This window comes from Phyllostomus discolor, chromosome 1 (assembly GCF_004126475.2).
Source record: "Phyllostomus discolor isolate MPI-MPIP mPhyDis1 chromosome 1, mPhyDis1.pri.v3, whole genome shotgun sequence".
Lineage (NCBI taxonomy): Eukaryota > Metazoa > Chordata > Mammalia > Chiroptera > Phyllostomidae > Phyllostomus > Phyllostomus discolor.
Window position 1 is genome coordinate 162029711 of NC_040903.2, and position 26523 is coordinate 162056233.

The 26523-nt window shown below is 40.5% G+C and overlaps 1 protein-coding gene and 1 pseudogene across 1 annotated transcript in view; both read right to left on the bottom strand.

Moving 5' to 3' along the window:
* Positions 1-13108, bottom strand: part of ATP8B4 (ATPase phospholipid transporting 8B4 (putative)) — a 195559-nt gene extending 182451 nt beyond the window's left edge. The window contains 2 exon segments of the mRNA XM_036033364.1: positions 9320-9387; positions 13040-13108. Coding sequence (XP_035889257.1) covers positions 9320-9347 — 28 coding nt within the window. The 5' untranslated portion in view covers positions 9348-9387; positions 13040-13108.
* Positions 1090-2321, bottom strand: LOC114492828 (annotated as a pseudogene).
* Positions 13109-26523: the final 13415 nt, after the last annotated feature.

Sequence of the window (26523 nt, forward strand, 5' to 3'; positions counted from 1 at the left end):
ACACTAAATGACTGTGAGCTTAAGACTGAATTTCCTGGAAAATACCTAGAGAACTGCTGTGCTGCGTAGCTAGCTGAGTGCAGATCCACAAGACAAAAGATCAAGCTGGTAATAGTGTTAGCATTCTTTCATGACAGCGGAGGAGCCTAAGAGAGATATGTATGTGCCTGGATAGGAAGCCATCCTTCACCATTCCAATGAGCCAAAAGAACAGTCATTAACAGAGATTATCTTAGACACCTTGTCTTGAATCTGCTCAAAAATATAGGAAAATGGGTTATTAAGCCTTCAAGGTCCTACTCCATGCTGGGTGATGGAAATAACCCTCACTCCCCAAAACTCATTAAGACCAATATAATTTGATGTCTGCCCCAGTCAAATAAAATAAAATATCAATGAAGCACTCATAGGATGCTTATCTTTGAGCCATGTGCTTCCTGTTGCATGATCCAAGATAATTAAATGAGGACACCTCATTTATTTTATGAAGTGGTCATTTATAAGTCAGTTAAATGCTAGGGAACATTCACCGAAAGGAGTAAACTTCATTTTAGGACTGATGACATGTGGCCTATGCCCTCCGTCCCCAAAATAATTATCTAATAAAGCTAATGGCTTGTTTGAGCCACCATAAAACCATATCCACTTATGTTTGTACATATACTTGTCTTGGTATTTGGAAGGAGGACATGCATTTAGAAAATTCAAAAGTGTTATGGGGTCACTAAGACACAAATTCAAAAGGTGGGAAGGAAATAACACTACTCTGCTAGTAATTTTTAACTGCAATCAAGATGTTGTTCCCTATTAGCAAGACTTTGTTGGACCTTTAAAAATGAGTGATGAGTCCTGGCTGGCATAGCTCAGTGGATTGAGCGTGGGCTGCGAACCAAAGCATCACAGGTTCTATTCCCAGTCCAGGGCACATGCCTGGGCTGCAGGCCATGGCCCCCAGCAACCGCACATTGATGTTTCTCTCTCTGTCTTTCTCCTTCCCTCCCCTCTCTAAAAGTAAATAAATACAAATCTTTTTAAAAAGTGAGTGATGAAACCATCCTCATATAAGGAAAACAGGCCTGGATCTTTTTCTTTTTTCATATTAAACTTGTAGTTTTATTCAGATTTGATTTTAACAAATGTGTTGGAGAGAGAGCCCACAGGAAAAGGTGAGGCCCATGGGGCAGGGCCCTCCCAGATGCCTAAGGATGGGGCAGGTCGCCTCCGCTCTCCTCCTTTCCCATCTCCTGCTAAAGAATTTTGGGGAGAGACATAGACATAGGGAAGGGAGCTGGCCCCCAGTCTGTGGGAGTGGAGCCTGGGAAACAAGGGACCAGACCAGGGATGCATGGGGGGAGGGCACGAAGACCATTTGCCAGAATCCATAGCTTTCTGATTCCAGAACGGAAAAGAAATCTAAATCACAAGGCGTAGCCCTGAAGGAGAAAAGATCGGAGGGCAGCTTCAGGACCAAGGCCATGACTCACTCACTCCTGACCAGGGGAGCAGGGTGAAGGTCAGGGGCTCCCCAACAGATTGATGGGGTGGGGGGAACCAAAATAAAGCTTCCAATATTAAATTGTGTATGAGTCCAGCTAAAGGCAGGGCCAGAGCTAGGCCAGGCTGGGGAAGGAGCCTCTGCAAGCTCAGGGATCACTGCTGCCACCACTGCCACCCAGAAAGCCAGTTATTTTGAAATGGCCTTGATTGCAACAGCTGCCTCCTCTGTCACTGCAGATGTCCTGTTACCAGGATCTCCTCTCCGCAACCTCCTTGCTGAGACCTCCCTCAAGCAGAGGAAGGCCCTCCTGCATTTCCCCCACTGTCCTGGAGCCATGATAGATACCCATCCTGGATGCCTATCAGCTGGAAATCATTCCGTTTGAGGTTGAGAACATCTGTATCACGAGATGATGGGCAGGTATCTTCATATTTCTTCCCAGGAAAGGTTTCAACACCAATTGGGTGGACCTTGGTGTGGCCGTGCTTGCCAATCACGGAGGCAGACATCTCCACAATCTCACATGGCCATCCTTTGAGCACCACAAAGCCATTCTTACTGTAATTCTGAACACTGCATTGGAAAGGTGGCTGAGGCCCCTGCACCTCCTGTCTCCAAGTCCAAATCACCTACCATTTTAAGAGGCTTCAATGCCAATTCATGCAAACACAATCAAGGCCTGGATCCTGAAGCAAGAGGCGTAAGATCTTCTCCTACCAAATCATCCATGTAAGCTTATTTAAACTCATGACCTCTCCTTAGCTATGGTTCCTCAGTGAAATAATGCCACTTTGAGTCGCCATCATTAAGTGGGAAAATGTATAGAAAGCACTTTGTAAATAGAAAAATACAAGAATAAAACAGCAAGTAAGACGTGAAAACAGAAAATTACCCAGGCTTGGAGAGTCAGTCTTAAAGTTTCTTATATTGTTATTTCCCCAGAGGGTCAGAATAATTTTCTGAATATTTTTAGTAGAAATTGGCAAACACCTATCAATTCTACTCCAAGTTCTCTAAGGCAACACCCAACTCTTACTCTGAGCTTTTCTCCCTCATAACATAATAAATATTATCCAGCTTCCATTTCCAGTAGGCAAGAGAAGACAAGTCATTTATATCTTTTTTTATTAGTATGTGAACAATTCATAATACCTTAGTATTTAAGACTAGTTAGTGAATGCAACAGCTCTGTTAACAAGACCAAAGGTAAGAGGAAGATTTGGGAGGCTTTTATTGGACCTGTGACCGATTACAGTAATTGTGAGTCCCTAGTTAGCGAGCACGACTATCTTTCTTCAATGAACACCAGAGCATTTTGTCCTTCACCAAATGTGGTTTAGGAGACTGCCTTCAGGCAATTGGCTTTAGATCTCCCAAAACATGAAATGATGAAACACAACGGAGAATTTGGGGTCTCTGTATAAGACCCTGATGGCAGTGAACTGGTATTTCCTCAGCAAGGTTGGTCCCAAGCCAAAAGCTGAAGAATGTCTCTACACATAAAGTGTCATTTGGGTTTTATTGGTGGTGGTGTTTTTTTGGGTTGGGTCAGGTCTCAGAATAATTCCCTTGAGCTAAATCAATGACTTAAGTTTATTTCTTTCTTAATTTTCTTTCATTCTTCACAATCTGGTCTGTGTGGTCGAAAGCCAAACCAATTCATTAAAGACATGAGGAAAGAACAATGAAAGGGCAGAGCTTTGAAGAAAAGAGTCCCCAGTCTCCAAGATTTTCTGATTTAACTCCAAGTACACACTCATGTACAAGTGAAAAATATGTGTCCCAAATTGGGGTTTCCTATTGAACCCCAGAGCTGACCTGCAGCTGGTGGGACATACTGACATTTAAGCAGCACACTAAAGAGAACCAAGGCAAAACAAAAATCTTTCCACAATTTTTTTTATTCTTGTCCTCACACACACACAAAAAAGCTTGGAAACAGAGTTAGGGGATTTATACAAATAATAATAACGACCTTGAGTTTATTTTCCTCTTGAGTGAGCCAGTTTACTCATCAGGGCCAGATATTTGGAAATTTGATTTATTGGGAGCTTTATTCTTCCCATGGCTTACTATAGTTTCTCAAAGATATGTAAACTTTTTTATTGACTTATATTTCTTCTAGAACACATAAATTGTATTATACAAGTTATAAGTAAAATCAATAAAATGTTTATATAAGCCCCTGACATGTAACTTTCTACACATCACAATGGGAGATTTAAGACTTACTATACAATAAGAAGAATAACTAATGTTTATTGAGCATTTGTTAGAAGTTAGATGTTGTATGAAATGTTTCAGAAGCATTATTTCATCAATCTTCAAAACAATCCTATCTTGTGCATGCTGTTATGATCCCCACTTTACGAATGAAGAAAAGAGTCAGCAAGATTATGCAGTAGAATCAGAATTCAAACTTCAAACTACCTTCCTTGTAAAAGAATCTTGAAAGAAATCCCTTGTATAAAGAGATGGTCGGACATACTGTGCAGAGATAACTGGGAAATGAAGACATGAGTGCCTGTGTCCAGAGGCCAAGGAGAGAGAGAAGTGGCTTCCTCACAGAATGCAATATTCTAGAATGTCCTTCAAATCACATGCCCCCTCCCAGTTAACCTTGTGACCCTGTGACCTCTTACCTTCCTTTGCTTTTAGGCTTTTCTCTATTTCACCATGGAGGCCTTCCCAGAAAACCTATCTACCCTCTCCTTGCTGAGAATACACTCCCGAATCCCTCTTCAAAATGTACTGTTTGAGACTGTTGTTTGTCTACATTCTTTTACAATTTAATTATCTATAGGAAAAATTGCATTTTTATGGACTGGGACTGGATCAGAATACTTTCTGTAAAGTTAGAAAATAGCTTTACCTTTTTACAGCACCCCCATTCAAAAAGAGGAACAAAAAACAGGATCTACCCTAAGGATCACAAGAGGCTGGAAGAAGCTACAGGACATTTAATTTTCCATGAGAGACACATTCCAACCATCCAAGGCAAAGCAAACCACCTGTCACAAAGTGAGAGGAAAAAAACCAGGTGGAAAAGAGAGAGACAGTGAGAAAGGAAGCCTGAGGCAGTCTCGTCTGCCTGATACCTCAGTGGTTACACAGGAAACTGTGTTTTTTCAAAGCTTGTGGTTGTCATTTTGAAATGCATGGGGCTATAAGTTAAGTTTCTTTAGTACATTTTGGCTTCTGTGTCTCAGACCCCTGAATCCATGTGGCAAATAAAATCTTCTGGAGCCAAGACAAAGTGATTTATTTATTCCAGAAATATTTCTTGAGCTCTTTTGAGCAAGGGTCTATTCTAGGCAAAAAAGGAAAAACTGAACACGACAGGGATCTCTTTCAAAGGGTAGGCATGCCCACAAATACCAGCATAGCAAGGATGCAGACAAGAGGCCTAAGGAGCCACGGAAACCAGAGGGAAGGAAAGTCAAGTTCAAACGGGTGGTTAAAAGGCATCCCCCCTTGTCCCAGGTGGCTCTGAAAGGAACTTAATCTTGTATACACACTGTGGGATGTGGTAGGTTGTTCTATCAAGCACCCTATCCAAGCTGAGCTGCAGTCATTTACTGAAAAGAGAAGGAAGCGGGTACAAGTGGTCTGCCACCTGTGATGGTGTAATATATGGACTTTGCAAGAAGATATCACCAGTTCCTCCTCAGCTGTTTCTCCTAGCAAGACCAAGTGTGAAAATACCAAAAGAAAAAAATAGGAGCCTTGCTTTATTTATGTATTCATGAAGCACTCAAATAATACATGTTTTAAAAGAGATATAAAGGAGACAGAATTTGAGGAAGAAAGGAAATCTTCCCTCTTTTCATCCCCTCCTGTGCCCTCATTCTGGTCCAAGCCACCTCACCACTCCCTGCGGCTGCTGCAATAGTCTTGCCTTGGGGCCCCTAGCTTCTGCCCTTATCTCTATGATCTGTTTTCAGTAGAGCAACAGAGTGATTTTTTTACATGTATTCATTTCCTACTCCTGCTCTGGCAAATATCACCACAAACTTAGTTGCTCTGAACAACATAAATGTATTATCTTATTATTCTGGAAGTCAGAAGCCCAAAAATGGGTTTTATGGGGCTAAAATCAAGATGTTTCAGCAGGACTGAGTTCCTTTGGAGGTTCTTGGGGAGACTCTGTTCCCCTCCTTTTCCAGCTTCCAGATGCTGCCCACATTCCTTGGCTCATGGCCATGTCACACTGACCTCTGCTTCCATTGCCACATCGCCACCTCCAACTCTCCTGTCTTCCTCTTATAAGGACCCTTGTGATTACACTGGGCCCACCTGGATAATCCAGGTAAATCTTCCCATCTCAAGATGCTTAACTTAATTCTATCTGCAAAGTTCCTTTTCCCATGTAAGGTAAAATATTCACAAGTTCCAAGGGTTAGGACATGGAGATATGGAGACAGGAGGCATTACTCTGTCTACCACAGGAATCATCTTTTTTCTCTGCTCAAAACGGCCAATGACGTTTCATCTCAAGACAGAAGTGAGTTTTTACAAAGGCACTCTGGGCCCTGCTTGATCTTCACACATTCACCCTGTAACATCTCTAACCTCAAAACTTCTAGAAACAGACTTACCATGAAGCCAGTGATGCTTAAGCTTCAGCTCAACCCCCTGCACTTTCCATTAGTAGCCTAGTAGCCTAGAAATGTGTTTGTGTTGTTTGTTTTTCATTTGCAAACATGAAATATTTTAGGCACAAGAGGTAAGATCATTACCTCTTCCACTCTAATTTCCCCCCATTACTCTTTGTCTCATATCAGATGGTGTTGGGATCCTCCTCTCTCATACTAAAAAAAAAAAAAATCATGTCCTTTGCCCTCTGGACACCAATAGTTACTAAAGTGTAGAAGAGACCTCATTAGCTAATACTAGCTCCAAAGTTAGGAGAGAGATTTTTATGAAGCCAGCACTGTCTTAAGTATGTCACTGATGAGTCAGTAATAACTGGCACTTCATTGAATTGGTTGCATGATTTTGAAAAAACTAGGTCCAATTTTACACACAAATTACTATAGTAGACAAAAAGCAAGTTTAAACAAAAACTGAATCTTTCACAAGTGTAACTGCAGAACCACTTGAGAAACAGCTTTTGGATTTGTTGTTGTTCCATAAGAGATAAACTCAATGAGAAATAATACTCTTTAAACACATCTATTAATACACATGCATGGACTTTCATAGACATTGATATGGTACGTGTAAGGCTAGGTTCCATGTCTTATTCATCCTTTTTGTCACCAGCCCTCTACTGCAGGACCATCTCAGTACACACTAAGTAGTGTGTGCTCAAAAAATGTCTGAGAGACAGATACATAAACTTCAACCAAAGAACTGCCTCATTTGTAGGCACAGTAGATGCAGTACCTCGTGTCCACAGAATTTTTAGGGGCACACAAAAACTGTTTAAATTTTCACACATCTTAAGATCAGAAGAAAACAAATATAATAGTAATGAGTACATAATAATGAATTTGATCTGGATTATATTTGTCTTTATACACACAATCATAAAATATAATTTTTAATATTTTTTTGGAGGAAGGGCCCACAGAAGACACAACTGTGACCCTAGTCTGATTTTCCCCACCCCACACCCCACACACATACTAAGGGCTTCTCAGTGGAATGATGTGTGTGGGCTCCACAACCCCCACATTGTGGACTCAAGAACAGCTTTAATTAGTTTAAAGAAAGCCTTTAATTATCTACTTCATTTGCTCCCCATGTTACCAAACTACATAAAATCTGAATTTTATGAGCAATGCTCTTGTTGATTGTTTTGGAGAAAAGCACATATATGCTTTAAAATGATTTGCCTTCAGGCCTCACATCAATGTACCCAGAAGGGGTGAATTATAAAGCACAAACAAAATAGACTATAACTGTGTTTTAAATATTTGAGTCAATTAGCTAGAATTTTTCACATCTTGAAAAATGTGAGACTTATAGAAATGTGGAGATAATAAATAATAAATTATATCTGGGAGAAAATAATTGTTCCCCACACCATGACTGGCTTGTTATACTTTCATATACATCATCAATGGCCTAAGCTTCCTGATGATGTGAAATTTTGTGTAAATTTGAGTATGCCTTAATTAAAAGCTAAAGACATTATGTATCTCATTGAGGTAAAATTCCACTTCTGCATGGTTTTTCCCCTGACAACCCCAGGATAATTAGAAGACCTCTAGTCTGTGCTCCTCTGGCAAATATACCACTTGCAGTGTTTAGTAAACCCTTTTTAAGTTATCATTGCTACTGTAAACTTAACAACTGTGTGAAGATACATGTATTTTATTGAATCAGAAAAAGCTTCTTGAAGTCAAGAAAGGTCAGCCCTACCTCACATATCATGGAGGTTCAAAAACATTTGTTGACTGGCTGTATGAGAAAAGGGATATTTTAGGTTATGAAAGCTCTCCAGTCTATTACCAGCTCTACAGGAACTGATATAACCTAAAGGTGCATCATTCACAATCATGATGATGCAAATGATAGACACAGATGTCAGTCCCTCAAGTTATGTGATCATTGTAACAAGTCCAAGAGGAAGGGGCTGACCTCAGCTTTCTGTGCAAGTCAGTGCCTTATCAGACAGCTATGTCACCAAAACATATCAAACCCTGCAACAATAAACCTTATTGGAAACTTGTCCCGGTTAAAGCTAATATTCATGCTATTAAGATTATTCTAGTGATTTGATATAAATAAATCATTTCATTTGAAAAAGAAAAAATGATGACACTTATTTTAAACTCTTAGATTGGCATTGGGAATATGAAAATATTGCCCTAGATGGTACAACTAATGACCTCTGGGTAGGAACTACATTGAGACGGATTTCAGCTCATTAGGCAGCCCAAAACGGGAATGGACTACACCTGTCAGAGATGTTATTAGATGGAGGAACAGTGCATTTGATAAACTCTAATCCAGCCTTTAGTCCCTAAAAAGTCCATGGTCAGATATAAAGACAGTAGCAGTGATTAATTGAATACATGTGCATTAAAGAAAAATTGCATGATGACCTGTCACTGACTAACTAGAGGCAAAAAAAAAAAAAAAACATCAATACAATCTGGCTGAAATGCTATATTAAAGAGAGTGAAACATTATTAAAGCTGTTTGGCTAGACCAATTACCCAACAACAACAAAAAAGTGTTTCCCAGCCCTGGCTGGTGTAGCTCAGTGGATTGAGCACGGGCTGGGAACCAAAGTATCCCAGGTTCAATTCCCAGCCAGGGTACATGCCTGGGTTGCAGGCCATAACCCCCAGCAACCGCACATTGATGTCTCTCTCTCTCTCTCTCTCTCTGTCTCTTCCTCCCTCCCTTCCCTCTCTAAAAATAAATACATAAAATCTTAAAAAAAAAAGTGTTTCCTGCCATCACAAACCAAAACCATTTCTAACTGTGTGGTCTCAGTTTCAAATATTGGTGTATTCACACAATGTAATATTGCTTTGAAAGAAAAAATAAAGGACAAACTGCTGACACTTGCAGCTACATGAATGTATGTCAATAAGCCTTACACTGAGTAAAAGAAGCAAGACAGAAGACTATGTGCCATGTTATTTCATTCATGTCCGTTTCAAAAACAGGCGAAACTAAGCGGACAGAAATCAGAAGACAGCTGTGTGGAGTGCAGCGAGCACGAATGGAAAGGGGCATAAGGGAACATCCGGGTGATAGAAATGTTCTCTACCTTGTTTTTAGTTCTCCTCTACAAAGTAAAATTTAATTTAATTTAAAAATCATATTTACTCTGTATGATCTAAAGAACCCAATACTTACCCAGTGGTTTCTTTTTACTGCAGAACATTACTGCACTGGTGATTTTTCACCAGGCTCCAACAGTTGGCCTACACAAGAAAACAAGAAAATTATACAAAGTTAGTATTTGAAAATTGCTCATTAACCATAACTTTCCATCCTTTAACTTTCTTCCCAGTCAAATCTAGGTGACTAAGAAGCCATTGGCCCCACAAGAATAACAGATTGCATGTATCTGGCTTAAATCTAACCAGATAAGAATAATTCTATAAAGGCTGTGTAGACAAATGGAAGGTAAGCACAAGTGTGCAACACAACTGGGCACTAACTGAGCCACATTTTCTTTTTTTTTTTTCTTTTTTTTTTTATTTCAATCATTGTTCAAGTACAGTTTTCTCCCCCCTAGAGCCACATTTTCTAACATATCCCAAACCCTAGGAATCAGAATATTCAGGAGTGAAGCTCCAGATTCTGCCTTTTTATTTTTCAGTTACAGATGACATATGATATTAGTTTCAGGTACACAACATGGTGATTAGACATTTATACAAGCATCTGTTTTTTATCCAAGAGCTATAGGTGATTCCTTCCCACAGCTGGAGCTAGAAACCACTGCTAAACTGTGGGAATTACCTGTGACAGAAAATTATTCACCAGGCTCTAGAGAAACAAAATATAATTCAAAAGTCTTCTTCAATTTATTCTCATGTGTATAGTCTTCTCCAGGTAATTACAAAAAAAAAAGAATAATGTCATTGTTATCTTTCATTTTTCTCCTATTTGTGGTCTAATTTCTTTCATGTGGTAAACTCTATGAAAGATTTGAAATAAATAAATAAATAAATAAATAAATAATTTTTTTTGAAAACAAAATAATGATTTAGAACTTCACAGACCATGGAAATGAACTCAGGCATCTTAGCAAATACTTGACAATGCAGGCAGAGGTACTGAGTGCATGTTCTTTCAGTTGGAAAGGGAAATGACTTGTTTGCTGCCTGCTCAAAGATGTGGTATGGCAGAATGCCGTAAACGTACTTAAAGAGGCAGGTCAGTCATACGGAGACCAAAAAAGAGGAAGAACAATCCTTATGGCTTACTAGTCACAAGACAAGAGCAGGCAGGAAAGTTTATCAACACTCATTGCTATACTATAAATCTTTCAGAGTCTAAAAAGCCGGAAACCATCGATCATTCTCCTGGCCACACACTCCAGATCCATGAGTTCCCATTCACTACTCGGTGAATAGTCAGTGGGGGGGGGGGGGGGGGGGGGAACAACAGCCTTCTGAGAGCACAGCCACCCCTGGGGTATGCCTGACAAGTAGGGCCATGACATTGACACTTTGTGGAACCCCTGCTTTTCTAGGGACCAGTTACTAAAACTGATAAATCTGAGCAAGAAGATAGGGATACTGCTACCAGGTGCTGCTAGAAGCAGGGACAGGTCCTCAAACATACAACTCTTTTGTTCCTTCTCCCACATCTTTTACCATCTGCCACTAAGGCTACCCAAGACAATCCCTGCTTCCCCTCTTCACGGCTCCCCCCACCCCAGCCTCTAGGATGCGCCTGCGACCAGTGATTACTTTTTCCTTGCATTCCTCTCAGCAGGTTTCCTTGCTCCAGCCTTGGCCACCTGTAGACCAGGGTCCACAGTGAAGCTAGAGTCATCCTCATAAAACATAAACGACATCGTGTCATGACTCAGCTTAAAAACCTCCAGTGGTTTTTAAGTGCACCTCCAACTAGCCTTATGAAAAAAGATCAAATTCTAACATGATTTTTTGGACCCTCTGCAACCTGGTCCCTGCTTGTCTTTCTAGCCTGATTGCTGATCACTCTCCTCACTGCCCTCACTCCTTCTTGCACCCTCTCATGTCTATACTTCTTTCTGTTTGAGGGCCTTCACACTTGTTTTTCCTTCTGCCTGTTACCATCTAACCCTGTCTCCAACCCTTTCACCAGACTACCTCTTACTCATGTTCCAGTTCAACTTATGCACCACTTCCTCTAAAAGGACTCCCTAGTGCCCCAAATCAGAGACAGGGCCACCCCTATGTGCTCCCAGAGAATCCAGAGCTTCCCATTTCAGAGCTCCCGTAACTCTAGAACATATATCCCTATCATACTGGCTGTGTCCCCATTAGCCCACAAACTCCAGTAGGGCGAGAACCTGATCTGTCTGGCCCATAGTTGTATCTCCACTATCTGACATGTAGCAATGCTTAACAAGCCTGGCTTATAGACATGCTCAGTAAACATTTGCCAAATAAAAAACTTACTGATGTCCTCAATTTCAAGGAGGAATGGAACAAGGGCTTCCCAGTGCTAAAAGGCACTTCCCGTTTAGCAACTATCCCTTCTCAGACCCTAGCCCCGAGTGCCAAAATGTCTTAGATCTTCCCAAGCTAGGGGTCATCATGGCTTTCTCGGCTGCTCCCTCCCTCTGGCTGGTCCCCATCCTCTTGTGCACCCCCATATCCACCCTAGGAATAATCTCAAAGGATGATGAGCAATATTTGGTTAACTATAGGAAGAGTGTTGCAGGTAAATTGAAGAGTACAAGAACAAAGAAGGAAATGAGCAAATCTTGGGGGGGAAAGACAAGAGGAGGAGGGGATCTGACTATAACAGAAGATTCACAAGAAGTATTTTTTAAGGTGAAGATTTCCTGTGAGGAATAATATGAACAAAAGTGGGGTTTTGTCCATGAAGGGCTCTCTCTGTTCCAAAATTTTTTAAAAAGGTCACAGCAACAGATAAAAATGGCAACAGGGAGAGGGATGAATGAATTCTGTGACAATGACATCTGGATCTGGGGGCCCCATCTGGCCAGAAGATTAAGGCTCATCAGCAAGTTCTAAGCCAACTTGTTAGGGCTTGAAAACTCTCTCTGGGGACTAAGTGAACATGTTCTGTTTTCATGGACTCAGAGTCCCTGGAGCAGGTAAAAGAAAGTGATTCTTTAAGCAAGATGGCAAAAGGGAATCTATACCCTGACAGGTGGCGATGAAAATGTAAGCAGAAAAAAGTTCAGTCTCTCGGGAAGTTAATAAGAGTACTGGCCAATGGCCAACTTACTCTTTCTCCTTATTGGTTCGCTAGATTGCTTTGAGGGATAGTACTAACAGACAACCAGTACAAAAGATGAACCTAAATATATATGCATAACATAAAGGTAACTAAGGAGAAAATATCCACGTAACCCTTTCCCTCTCTTATATTAGATCCTCTTATAAGAACTTCTCATTTTAATCAAACATAAAGCCATATCATATTCTTCCTAAAATTACCTTTAAGTCATACAGTTATTTCATTGCTTTTACTTTCTCTAATACCATTCCCAAAGTATCTTTGAAAACTTTATTTTAAAGACATTGAAAAAGTCCATTTTTTAAATTTTAGCCATTTTTACTTTTGTACAAAATATTCTCTACTCCATAATTAATCCAGAGTAATGCTACTGTTGTATGAATTAAAAAATATTTCTATAAGATTCATGAAAGGTATCTCTTATTAATGATCTCATTCAACTGTATTTACTCTCTGAGACATAAAGTCACAACAAAAATTAAGAATTGCCATCCAGAGCTGTCCTTTTTCCAATCCCATCTTTTCCTTGGAACAGCAGCAATTCGGGCGTGTTCAGGGAAGACTCATGACTAACATGGCCGATTCTAGTTTCACTTAGAGGACGTAAAACATAGGCCTTCCATTCTTGCACATTTATCAACTCACCAAAATACACCAGCTGGCACTTGCTTCACCTCTAAAGGATGTTGGAGTAGAGAAAAAGTCATCTTTTGTTGAACTTTTGGATCAGTGAAGGTCTAAGGAAACAGAGTAAACAAAACCAGGTAAGAGAAAGGGTAATCTAGCTCTAGAAACAGGAATTGAGGATTTTGAAATCCAACTATTCACAAGTGTTGAAGCAAATAATATTTACATGAGCACATTCCTTCTTTTTTGAAATCACCCCAAAGCAGAGGAAATAAAAAAAGGAAAGCTGCTGGCCAGGTCATATCTCACCCTTGACTTCATCTTATGTTTGGGATTAAAATGGTAGTTTCCTTGTGTGAAAGTCCTCGGGGGTTTTTAAGAAATAGGAGTATGGGAAAAGTAAGAAGACAAAGGAGTAGCTAGAAAATACTAACTATAAGCTTTACATTTATTAATTGATTTAAAAATGCAATGGGTTCTTTTAAAAAAAGATTAATAGTTACACTTGCATGAAAAATTTATATATTTTTGTACATTTCAAGTTCCGGTTTTGACTCTTGGTCACAGAAAATAATCCTTCTAATGGAAAAATATGGCTTCATTTTGTTCACGGAAAATAAGGAGTTGCTTTCAGGCACCTTGAAATTGGCAGTGATTACAAGATGCCCAAGTCGAAGCAGTAGAAGAGGGCATCCTCACTATATTGTGATTCCACAGGGAGGTCCCAACTTCTAGTGAAAATTGGTACTCCCAGGCAATTCAATGCTGTAAACAAACAATGAAAATGGAGATGCCTGTCAACGATTGAAGCCATTCAAAAATCAAGTTGTTATAATTAATTCCCCCTATTCCAATTCCACGATCACCAAGCGACCTGCTGATAATAATTTGCTTCCCACAGAAACCTATCTATAGGGAAAGAATGCAGTGGTCCCGCATGCTGAAGTGAATATGCCGATGCTCCTTACATTATACATTTTAAATTAATACATTGTTATTTTTATTGTATGCCATCAGTCTCCTGAGCTAATATTAGTCTGCCCCAGAAAGATAGATCTGGTTTGGGTATGCTACTGAAGTATGGTCCAAAGTATACAGAACAAATAACCCACTCTGACCATAGTAAACTCACCAAGAGGCCTCCAAGGGGACAACCTACTGACCTGCTCAAGAGGCAACAGGATGTGGTGACTGGAAGCTTGTCCTTTAGAGTCAAACAGCCTGTTCTTGGATTCCTGTTTTTTCCACTAACTTATCATGGAATCAGGGCCAATAAGCTCTCTAAACCTCAGAACCTTCCCCAAGAGGCTGCTGGGGACGGAAGGGGCATACAATGAAAGTGTATCATATTACTTATCTTTAAGGCAGCCCTCTGAACATTCTTTGTCACAGTATCTACATAAATGTTAAGATGAGGACAATGAATGTAACTCCCTCAAGACATTCTGCAGTAAAATAAGGGAGATGGGTGTAAAGAAGTAATGAGACTTTAAAGAGAAGATGTGTTTACAGTAGGAAGACAGAGCCATGGGGATAAACTGAGGAAGCAGAACTAGTGGGAGGGAAAAGATTGAACCTATGAGATTCAGTGACAGAAAGGCAAAGGGATTGGAGGAGATGGGAAAAGAAAGGGAAAAGGAAGGGGCCAGGGCAGTTGGGGAAGACCAGAGCAGTTGAAGCCAGGACAGGAGAGCAGCATGGGGCAGACTCTTGGCAGCTCTCTCTGTACAAGTACAGTCAGATGAGCCCCTCCCTGCTGTGCTTCATCTCAGAGTCCCGGGAAGAACTGGAGTGTCCCCATTGGGAGGAATCCTCTACTTCCTTTGAGTAGTGGTTTCTCTGCAGTTCTCAGGACTCAGGGACAAGATGGGACAAGGGGAAAAGGGACCCATCTAGCTTCAGTTCTGCTTGCCTTTCTCTTTCCCCAACTCGGTTTTCTCTTCCCCTCTGGAGACATTATATTATACAGGAGAGACTTTTAAGATAACAGGATTCCAGTCCCAGCTCAGTTATTTTCCATCTAGTGTTCCTTTGGCTGAGGCACTTCTCCCTCCCTAAGACTCAATCTCTGAATCTATAAAATAGAGATAATAATGCCTTCCTCCCACAGGTTTTGTGAGGTTAAATACACATGTATATACAGTCACTCTTTAAAAGTGTTCCCTCCCCTTTCTTCCTCCTCCCCAGTCTGTCTTTCCTACTCCCTGCCTTTTTTCCTCTTCCAGTCTCTCAGTTTCCCTTCTCGGTTTCCCCAACTTCCCTTCATATTTCTCACTACAGCACTTGCTTTCCAACCCAACATACCTCTCTGAGGACTGACCTAAACAATAGTGGAAAAGAGGGGGGCTTTCTGAGAGGCCAGCACCAGGGTGAGTTTAGGTGACCCTTGAAAAGCCCACCTGCTTGAGCAATAGTGGAGTCTGAGGTTGGGAAGCTACCATGGCAGGATTAGGGAGCCAGCTTCTTCTCTCCTCAGGATGCCCTCCATCTTCTCTGGTCCTGCCCCTGCCCTTTCCTCCCTCTGGCCCTAGGTGCCCAGAGGCTGAAAAGCAAAGTCTCATGGAGTCCTCCCACCCCTAAACACTGCAACCTTGCAGTCATATGTACTGGCACATGCCTGCCAGCCTAAGAATATTCCCCGAGTTCCCCAGGGCCAGGCCCCTGAGGGACGAGGGTGCTGAAGCACAGCTCTAAGACCCCAGGGAAGGGAGAGTTTGGTGGGGCAGGGAAATCTCAGCCTTGGAAGGTAAAACCAAAGAGAGATAAGGAATCAGCCCCAGCCTTTGTCCCGCAAGTGTTCAGCTTTGAGTGTGATGCAAGGGTGGAAGGTGTAGATAATGTTTTAATCATATGTGGTGTCAGTGACAGTGGCCAAGAGTCACAGTACTTACAGATAGTAGACATTGGGCAAAAATAGAAGTAAAAAATTTAAGCCAGTCTGTGTGTATATATGTATGTTTATAAAAGTGATGGTTAGTACAGCCAAATTTATAAATTGCTTAGCAATTATATCTAACTACCATGCCTCCACAATAAATTACTCTATTTCTCATATAATATATATCAGATTGATTTTGTTGTGAGTTGTCATGTCAACACTGAAGTCTGTTTACATTCTGTTAGGCATGCAGCTGTTACCCAGCCACAAAATTCTAAAACAGTGGGAACTCTGCTTCCCTTCCTCCCCTTGTTTATTCCCAGCTTATTTTCCAACTTAGTCTCCTAGTTTCCTTTTCTCTTTCCTTTCACCTCCTTTCCTAGGCTGCTCTCACTGCTTGCCTTGCGTATTTTCACCCTCCACTTTGTGCTGCCTTTCTCTCCCAGTCAGGCCTCCCCTGACTTGGTCATCTTCCTTCCCCTTCTCACTTCCCTATTCATGCACCAGCAGTAGAATCAGAGGGCTGGGTTTGGTCTTGTAGCTCTGTAACCTCCAGCAAGCTCCCCTCCCTTCTAAGCCCTGGTTCCTTCACCTGTAAACAGGGACAATCAGGGCAACTCAAAGGATCATTCAGCAATCTAAATCAGGCCATGCCTATAAAGAAATGAGCACTATAACTCCTGCTAAAAAGTTAATACTCAAAAAAGAAAGCTCATATTTTTACGTACAGTTTTAACTCTCCACAAATAGAAAACCTCCTGTCAAATTTGAGAGCCATCCCTTCTGATGTTCAATCATCAAACACTTATCAGGTGCCTATTCTATGCCAAACCTGGGCTGCGTAGAAGGAGGTAAGGAGGATTAGGCTCCATCTCTGTCCTTTGAAATCCCATAGTCTAGGGTAGACAAGACACAAATACATGGAAGAATCATTAGAATGACAAAAGCAGGGCTATGATAAAAGGGGGAACTGAGAACTGTGGAGTAGGAGGGAAGGGAGTCACAAAGCCTGCTTTGCAGAGTCTGCTAAGATTTCACAGATGGTAATTCCAAGTTGAATCCTTTTGAAAGAAAAAGAAGAGTTTGCTCAATAAAACAAAGTAAGGACAGGTGAAAGGAGCAATGTGTGCAAAGATCAAGTGTTGTGAAAGACAAGAGAAGGTCTGGGGAGCAGTGAAAGTCATGGCAACCAGATTGCAAAGAGCTTGGAGAAATGTGGTGTGGTGTGGGGCTGGCAAAAGAGATAAGAGGTGGATTCTGAAAAAAGTCATCATCTTCATCATTGTAATCATCATCACTATCATCTGCAGTACTTGACCTCATGCTAAGCACTTGACATATGTCATCTCATTTAATCCTCACCAAAACTCTATATAGGCTGGGACTGCCATTATCTCCATTTGATAAATGAGGTGACCCAAAGCATCACCATGGTCAAGAGCCTGTGGTTGATCCTGCAGGTAACAGGAAGGCAGAAGAGGTCTCTCCATAGAATATATGATTAGATGCAGCCCCCTTGTCCATTCTCTTTGCTCCCTTGTGTCTCTCTATGCAAGCGCATGCTGTCAGAGGTCTTAGGAAGATTAGTCTCACAACACGGACTGGCATGGAAAGAGATGGGGGAGCAGTGGCAACAGGCAAGTGGAGCTAGATTCTAGCAATGTTGCTGCAGTTGAATTGACAGTTTCTAAATGTCACATGTGTTAGAGTACAGAACAAGGAATAATCTGGGGTGACTTTCAAGTTTTTTACTTGGGACAATGAGGGGAGAGGGGTGTCATTATCTAAAATGACAAATACAGCGGTGAAGGGAGACGGAGGGGAAGCTGTAGGAGCAAGAGCAGGAACTGGGGTGGAAGAATGAGTTCAGTTTCAAAACATGAGACTTGTAATGCCTCTTGATTGTTGAAAATAGTCTCAGCACTAAAGAGAAAACACAGATTTGTAGACTTGGAATCAGCATGTAAGGAAATGCTGATGTCATGGGGAATGAATGATCTCACTCAGGAAGAACCAGAATAAAGAGAGGTGAGGAGAGGACAGAGAGTGAGGATGAGTCAACAAAAGGACGAGAACAGAGTCCTAGAGGACACTGGACCTCAAAAGAAGGGTCATAGAAGGATACACGGAGATGAAATGCTGTGGCTTTCCTAACTGTGCCCTCATCCTCCAGCACCAGCCCAGAGCCTGGCAAAGGGTAGGTGCTCAACACCCTGGAGCAGAGTAAAGAAAAGGAGAGAAGAAAGAAAGGTGACTTCAAATTAGGGAAGGAATGTGTTTCCAAAACTACAGTCATCAATAACATTTAACATTTACACTTAGAAATTTATTTGTGAATACTTTAAAAATGAGCAGTATTGCTAAGAAGTTAGACTTGAGGTATGTGCTATATAAATGTGTAACATTTGGAGATCACCATTTTCTATTTTTAATGAGAAATCTGAGAAAAAACTAGCATGTAATTCTTGTACATGCCATGCAAGTAATTAGAATGCATACATTCATGAAGAGAAAACAATAAAAATAAATTTTAAAAAAGAAGTTTTACTTCAAGGAGAGCTACAATTTCCACTTTACTCTGAGAGTATATGTTGAGTCTAAATGAAAATTCCTAGTTGACCAGGTAAAAACAAAATAAAATCCCCCTGTGCAAAAAAATAAATCTGCCAAAGGCACAAAAAAAAACACTTGTCCCCTTCTTGTTACTGATGCATGCTTCATGGGATGATATAAAAGCACAAGGTAAATAAATGTAAGTTAAAAATTACTCTGAATTTACATGTTGCAATAAAGCTACTAACAGGGAGCAACACCTGAGCAAAGGTAACAGCCCATGGGCACAGGTGTTGGGACCACACAGGCAATAAATACTGTATTTCCCCATCGTCTTTCTAATACTTCAGCCCCCAATTAATGTTTCTTGCCTGTTTCATTTTTCTTCAAAACAGCTCATTGTTAACCAGGGACCTGAGATTCCCCCATGTCTATCAACAAGACAGCTAGAAGAATCAATGTTTTCTGTTCTTACCAACCTCAGCACTGAAAACTTATGCCTCAAGCCCCACTTGACGGCAAGCTGTTACGTCCAAAGCATGAACTGACCACAGGATAAACAACACCTTGAATAGGTGTACTAGATACAAAACCCCTAAAAAAAAACAGCTAAAACCAATTCCTACCAGAGGAAGTGACAAATACGCACAAACCAAGAAAAAATAGACATTAACAGTACTCCCATTGTCATTCAATAGGTGATCATAACAGGATTTAAAGAATTTTTCAACTTCAAAGAAAATGCCCTATTTCCCAAACCCAACTAACTTTTCCCCAAAATTATTTTTTAATAAGAGGAGAATAACAAAGATTATTTGCTAAGTCTGAACCACACAGAAGATAATACAGCAACCCGGAAAAGAGAAAGAGAAAGCCCCACACAACACAAAGCTAACACTCCTCTCAGGCTCACCAACCCATTAGAGCTCCCCACTGACTCACCTCAGCCTGGACTTACCTCTCTCCCCATGAGGGGAGGTATCCCAGCAGTGCAAGAAGATCAAACAGGTACTCATTCCATGACCATATCAGTGAGAAAAGCAAGGACTATTACAAAAGCTTTAGTAATTACATAGAAAACAAGCTGCGTCCCTAGGGGACATTCTTGAAAACCTGAGATCACCTCTGGGAAAAACACTCTTGACCACTTACCACTACCTGAAGCTGCTAAGTGGCAGATCAGAATCAGCACCTCGTCAGAAAAAGAAGACGTTGTAGGAAAGCAGTTTCACTACCAGTGAAGGATTGGAGGAGAAAAACGCTCCTTGAAAAAAATACCAAAAGCCCAGAAGAGTCTTTCCTTCGGTAGTTGCCTGTTGCTGCCACAAGGGCAGAACTAGTTAATCTTGGAGAAACAAAAGGAAGCTCCCTAAAGACTGATTTCGGCCTCTGAGGGAACCAAGAGTTCAGAAGGATGTACGAGGACAACGGAAGGAGTGACCAACTACTTACTACTCCTGCTTACCAAACTTTTATCAGCCCTTGGCTGAGGGAGATAAGCAAACATCTTTGGAGCTCCCACCTGTTTTTCCCAGACATGAAGGAATCAGCAATAATTTACTTGTGTGTTTTTCTAATCATTACAAGGCAAGTTCAAACTTACAGATGAAAGCTAAGCACACTCAAGCAACATTTAACACGCAGAGCAAAGACACTACTTGTTTCCCAACATCCTTAACTCAGCTCAGAGGAAGCAATTAACCCTGAGGATGCCAAAGAACAAATGCACATAGGAAAGGGATTTAACTTTTTAGTTCAGAATTGCTTTGACAGTTCTGGTTTTTAAGAAGGGATTAGATGAATGCAAAATATTTTGGTTTGTGACTATTTTTAAATGAAAAGATTATAGCTCCTTTTAAACTTGTCTAAAGCTGAGCATTTTTATCATAAATGGGTGCTGTAGCTTATCAAATGCTTTTTCCACACCTATTGATATAATCACGTGATCTTTGTCTTTCCTTTGGTTTATTCAATGTATTATGTTTATTGATTTGCAAATATTGTACCATCCCTGCATCCCTGGGATGAATCCCACTTGATCATGGTGTATGATCTTTTTAATGTACTGCTGGATGCGGTTTGCCAATATTTTGTTGAGAATTTTAGTGTCTATATTATTAGTGATATTGGCCTCTAGTTTTCTTTCTTTGTTGTGCCTGTATCTGGTTTTGGAATTAGGATGATGCTGACTTCATAAAAAGCGTTTGGGAGTCCTCCTTCTTCTTGGATTTTTTGGAATAGTCTAAGAAGGATAGGGGTTAACTCTTTCTTAAATGTTTTGTAAAATTCTCCTGTGAAACTATCCGACCCAGGACTTTTGTGTGCTGGGAGGTTTTTTATTACTGCTTCAATTTCTTTTCACTAGCTGTTATAGGTCTATTCAGTCTCTCTGCTTCATCTTCATTCAGTTTTTGGACATTATATTTTCTAGAAATCTGTCGTTTCACCCAGGTTTTCAAATTTTTTGGCATATAGTTGTTTGTAGTAATTTCTTACGATCCTTTGTATTTCTGTGGTATCAGTTGTAATCTCTCTTCTTTCATTTCTTATTTTATTTATTTGGGTCCTCTTTTTTTCTTGATGAATCTTCTTAAAGGCTTGTCGATTTTGTTAATCTTTTCAAAGAACCAGCTCCTGGATTGTTCTTTTAGTCTCTAAGTGGTTTGGTTTTGCTCTGATCTTGGTTATTTCCTTCCTTCTACTTGCTCTGGGCTTTGTTTGTTGTGTTGTTGTTGTTTTCCAGTTCTTATAGATGTAGCATTAGGTTGTTTATTTGAAATGTTTCTATCTTTTTTAGGTAGGCCTGTATCAATATCAACTTCCCTCTCAGGACTGCCTTTGCTGTGTCTCATAGGTTTTGGACTGTTGTGTGTTCATTTTCATTTGTTTTCAGAAACTTTTTTGATTTCTTCCTTCACACAAGTGATAATGGCCATCATAAACAAATCAACAAACAACAAGTGCTGGCAAGGTTGTGGAGAAAAGGGAATCCTAGTGCACTATTGGTGGGAAAGCAGACTGGTGCAACCACTGTGGAAAATAGTATGGAATTTCTTCAGAAAACTAAAAATGGAACTGCCTTTTTACCCAGCAATTCCACTGCTGGGATTATACCCTAAGAGCCCTGAAACACCAATCCAAAGGAACCTATGCACCCCAATGTTCATAGCAGCACAATTTACAATAGCCAAGTGCTAGAAGCAACCCAAATGCCCACCAATAAATGAGTGGATCAAAAACTGTGGTACATTTACACAATGGAATTCTACCCAGCAGAAAGAAAGAAGGAGCTCCTACCCTTTGCGACAGCATGGGTGGATCTGGAGAGCATTATGCTAAGTGAAATAAGCCAGGCAGCGAAAGACAAATACCACACGATCTCACCTGTAAGTGTAACCTAATCAGCAAAACAAACAAGCAAGCTAAATATAACCAGAGACACTGAAATAAAGAACAAACTGACAGTAACCAGAGCAGAGGGGGAGAGGGATAATGGAGGGAAATAGGGAAGGGCCCGTCAAGTAACATGTATAAAGGGCACATGGACAAGCCAAAGGGGGTAGGTTCGAGGGTGGGAGGCAGGGATGGGTGGGGCAGGGGCTGTGGTGAGCTGAAAATGGAGACAACTGTACTTGTACAATAATAAATAAATTTGTCTAAAACCATTTATGGATTTTCCAGATGTTGCATCAGATTTACAGTTAAGTACTGAAATCAAATATGTTTTAATCATGTCTGTATGAGCCCCTGTGCTTTGTCAGCTCCTCCATTCTAGAACATTCTGGTACTGAGCACTCAGTTGTCCATAGCACCAGATCAGAGAGAAAGGACAGCCTTTCCCTACCAAGACTTCACAGTCACAAAGAACTGCAGATTCATGAAACAAGAATGACAACTTTCTTCCTTGGATGATATAAAGCACCAAGAACAGACTATGTAATGAAACAGTTGTTTCTTTAAAATATTTAAAATGAAAAATTCTTTTTTTAAATAATTTTTTAAATATTTTATTTATTTATTTTTAGAGAGGGAAGGGAGGGAGAGAGAGAGAGAGAGAGAGAAACATCAATGTGCAGGTTGCTGGGGGTTCTGGCCTGCAACCCAGGAATGTACCCTGGCTGGGAATCGAACCTGGGACACTTTGGTTCCCAGCCCGTGCTCAATCCACTGAGCTACGCCAGCCAGGGCTAAAATGAAAAATTCTTAAATTAAAAATATTAGGTACAGGCTCTGTACTTTTTTTGATTTATCATATTGGCAACTATTTTAAGCTTAGTAATTCCCTTTGTTGAAGAAGATATAAGGAGATCAGTCTCTTTGTCTACACTGTTAGTGGGAGTAGAAATTGGTAAAACATTTTTCAAGAGAAACTAAATAGTGCCCTTAAATAGAGAAATATGTGTTTCCATCTCTTAGGAATTTACCTTACATATGACCACAAACATGCAAACATCCATAAAAAAGTTAATTATGGCATTGTCTGTAATAGAAAACAATTAAAAATGGCTTAAATATAGGGGATGAGCTAAGTAAGGTAAGGCACATCTGTACAGAGGAGTGCTATGCAGCCATCAAGAGGCAGCACAACTGAAGTGAAGAATCAGATCATCTAGCTCAGAACTGGATCCACCAGTGATGACCAGGTGACTCTGAGCAAGTTCCCAAACCTGTCTGGGCCTCGATCCCTCCTCTGTAAAAAGGTGATAATTACAGTACTTACCACTGAGGACTACTGTGACCAAGGCAGTACCTGAACCATAGTAGAGGCTTAATCAATATTAGTTATCATCAATTAAGGAAGTAGAACTCTTCAGACTGACTTGGAAAGGTGTCCCAGGTATATTGTCAAGTGAAAAGTGAAATTGCAAAAGAATAAGTATAGAAGAATCCCATTTAGGGAAAAATACTTTAAATATGCTTGCTGTTTACTATTTCCTCCCCTTAAACTATAAGCTCCTTGAAAGGGCCATTTGGTCACTGTTGTGTCCCCAATGTCCATAATAGGCATTCAATAAATATTTGTTGACTGAAAGAATGATAACAAGTAGGCTAAGCAAGAAGAAATAATTAACAGTAGTTACCTGTAAGGAATGGTATGAAGGTGGAGGGGCTGGTGGGCCGTGGGAGGAATGTTACATTGGTTTTTACCCTCTGTATGCTTAAATTTTTCACAATGAGCTTACACAACAAAAATAAAAGTTCAGCTCTTAGTAGACAATGTTTTTGTTTACATGGAGTATCTTGAGATCTATGGTTGCCCCACTAACAGCAGACACAAGGGGGATCAAGGAATGATTTTCCCTATAACCTGATCAATTGAGTCAGAAAGCAATTTACAAAAGAAGAAAAGCACAGAGCTTTCTTTTTCTTCTTGGCTTTCCATTGATCTTTCCAAAGTTATTCCCACAATCTCCAAGCCAAACCTCTGCACCATTCCATCGGGACACCTCTCCATTGCTTAGATACCAACCATACACCCCACATGGCACCTTGGCTCAGGCCATTGTCTCCTTCTAGGACATCATTCCCTTCATCTCCCCACTCCCCAATCTGCCCTTAAAGCACCAGATCACATGTGCCCTCCCCAGAGCCTTTTCTGATCTTTCCAGCACCTCTGATCCCTACCTCATGGGCACAACTAGAAACTAGGTTTGGTACCATCCACCTGCGCTTATCCTACAATGTCTGCTACCTTCTCTCCCTGCTCATAGATTGCTTTGCTTGAAGTGAGCACTGTCAAGACTGTGTCTTCAGTTTTTCTTCTCCCTCTTTCTCTCTCCCTTACACACACACACACCCCGGCATTATAAAAATGATAGTGCACATTAAGGACCTACATGTTGTGCATTTGCCCAAAAGTTTCTGATACCAGAAAAAGTTCATGTGCCTTGTCACTTTCCCTGAAATTTCAAAGCTACAGACGCCTTTCATTGGCTTACTAAAAATATTCTTGTTAAATGCTTCTTTTAAAAACCTAAATTGTTTTAAAATGCTCTAGATTTTATGTACTATTTAATCAGTTGATTTAATCAAACTACTTTCATAACTAATGACAAGGACAGAATGAGGAGTCGTCATGGGAGAAGGAAGGAGAAAGGATAACGAAGGGCTATCACACAGTGCTGCCTCACGTTTATCTCTTCCCCAGAAGCCATCGTAACACGAGTGTGTGTGTGCGTGCAAGAGAGACTGGGAGAAAGAGATTCTAAGCTCTGACTCTTTATAATTTTGAAATATTTATTCACTTTAAGATGCAAGTGTCTTCTGCAGCTAAGTCTTTGAGTATTTAAATAAAAAATAATTTTATGGTGTCATAGAGTTATGTACCTAAAAATCACAGAGCATCAGATTCATTTGTCCCATCATTCAAAGTCCCAAATGTCTTTATCAATCTCAGGAATATAATATTACCGACTGTAGATGCCACGATTCCTCTGTCTGGCTCTCTTGTCACCCACGCTTCCCCTTGACTCTCTCCCTCCCTTTATTCAGATCTCTGCTCAACACCCCTGACTCAGAGAGACCTGCTCTGGTCCGCCTGCCTGAAACAACATACACACACTATCACTCCATCCCTTACCCTGTGTTATTTTTCTCTGTAATAAACTACACAGCCAGTACACTGTGTGGTTCTTGTTTAGTGTTCAGTTGCCCCCACTAGAAGATCTGCTTCAGGAGAGCAGGAACTTTGTCTTATTTGGTGATGTGTGTCCAGGGCCTAGAATAGTGCTCACTGAGTGAGTGCCTGATGGATGTTGAATACACAAATGACTACTAACAGCACTGTTGTATAGTTATTCATTGCTTACTAATACATATGCAACGTGTGCTACAGTGTGAGCTGCTTGAAAATAAAGTGCTTGTCTCACTCACTTATTGTATTTTAAAAGTACCCAGCAGATAGTAATGTATCAAACATTGAATTGAAGCTTAACTCTATAAAGTATAACTGTCTATGTGACACTTTTCTATTAATTTCCATGTATAATGTACCCTCAGCTACATTTATCTTAGCTCATCTTAACTTGCCAGATCCCAAAGTAGTACCAATTGGGATAAGCATATAGTGGCTAGAGTCAGATTTTAGATTCCCTTGTAGCCACATCTTGAAGTGTCAAGTTCAGGGGAGGAACCTAGGGGGAAGGATAGAAGTCTATAGGCACATCACAGGTGAAGAAAGCAAGTGTTCACTCTTAGGGCTCGAACAGAGGAGATGCACTTGCTCTGAATAACCAAAAACACCGAGGGGGAAATGAGGGCTAAAAAGTTCTGCCTCATTCCACTCCTAGAAATATACCCAAAAGAACTGAAAGCAAGGACTCAAACAGATATTTGTACGCCAATGTTCATAGCAATGTTATTCACAATAGCTGAAGAAACAACCCAAATGCCCATCAATGGATGAATGGATGAACATCCATTCCAATGGGTGAATGGAATGTGGTATATATGCACAGGGAATATTGTTCAGCCTTAAAAAGGAAGGAAATTCTCATACATGCTACAATATGAATGAATCTTGAAAATGTTGCTAAATGAAATAAGCCAGACTCAAAACAACAAATATTGCATGATTCCACTTACAGGAGGTATCTAGAATAGGGCAAAGAATAGAAGTTACCAGGGCTGGGCGGAGGAGAGAATGGGAAGTTATTGTCTACTAAGTACAGAGTTTCAGAGTGAGATGTTGAAGAAATTCTGGAGATGGATGGTGGTGACAGTTACACAGCAAGGTAATTGTACTTAATACCACTGAACTTAGAAGTGGCTAAATGGCAAATGTTATGTTACTCTCCCTAGATAATATTGTCAATGTAAGAGATGTCCAAACCTATAACAATCTGTATGAGTTCATCTGAGCCAAACTGACAACAACTGCCAGAAAGCAAAATCTCAACTGATGGAGAAAATGCTCTGGAGAATGGCAGTTTTGCACCTGATTTTACACCTTACAATCAAAGGAGGATGTGTAAGGGGGTTACCTGAAATCCGCTGTTGATAGATTAAGGAAGTGGGAGAAAGTAAAGAGGAGGAAATCTCTGGGATTGGATAAAAAGTAAAAGGAATAGAT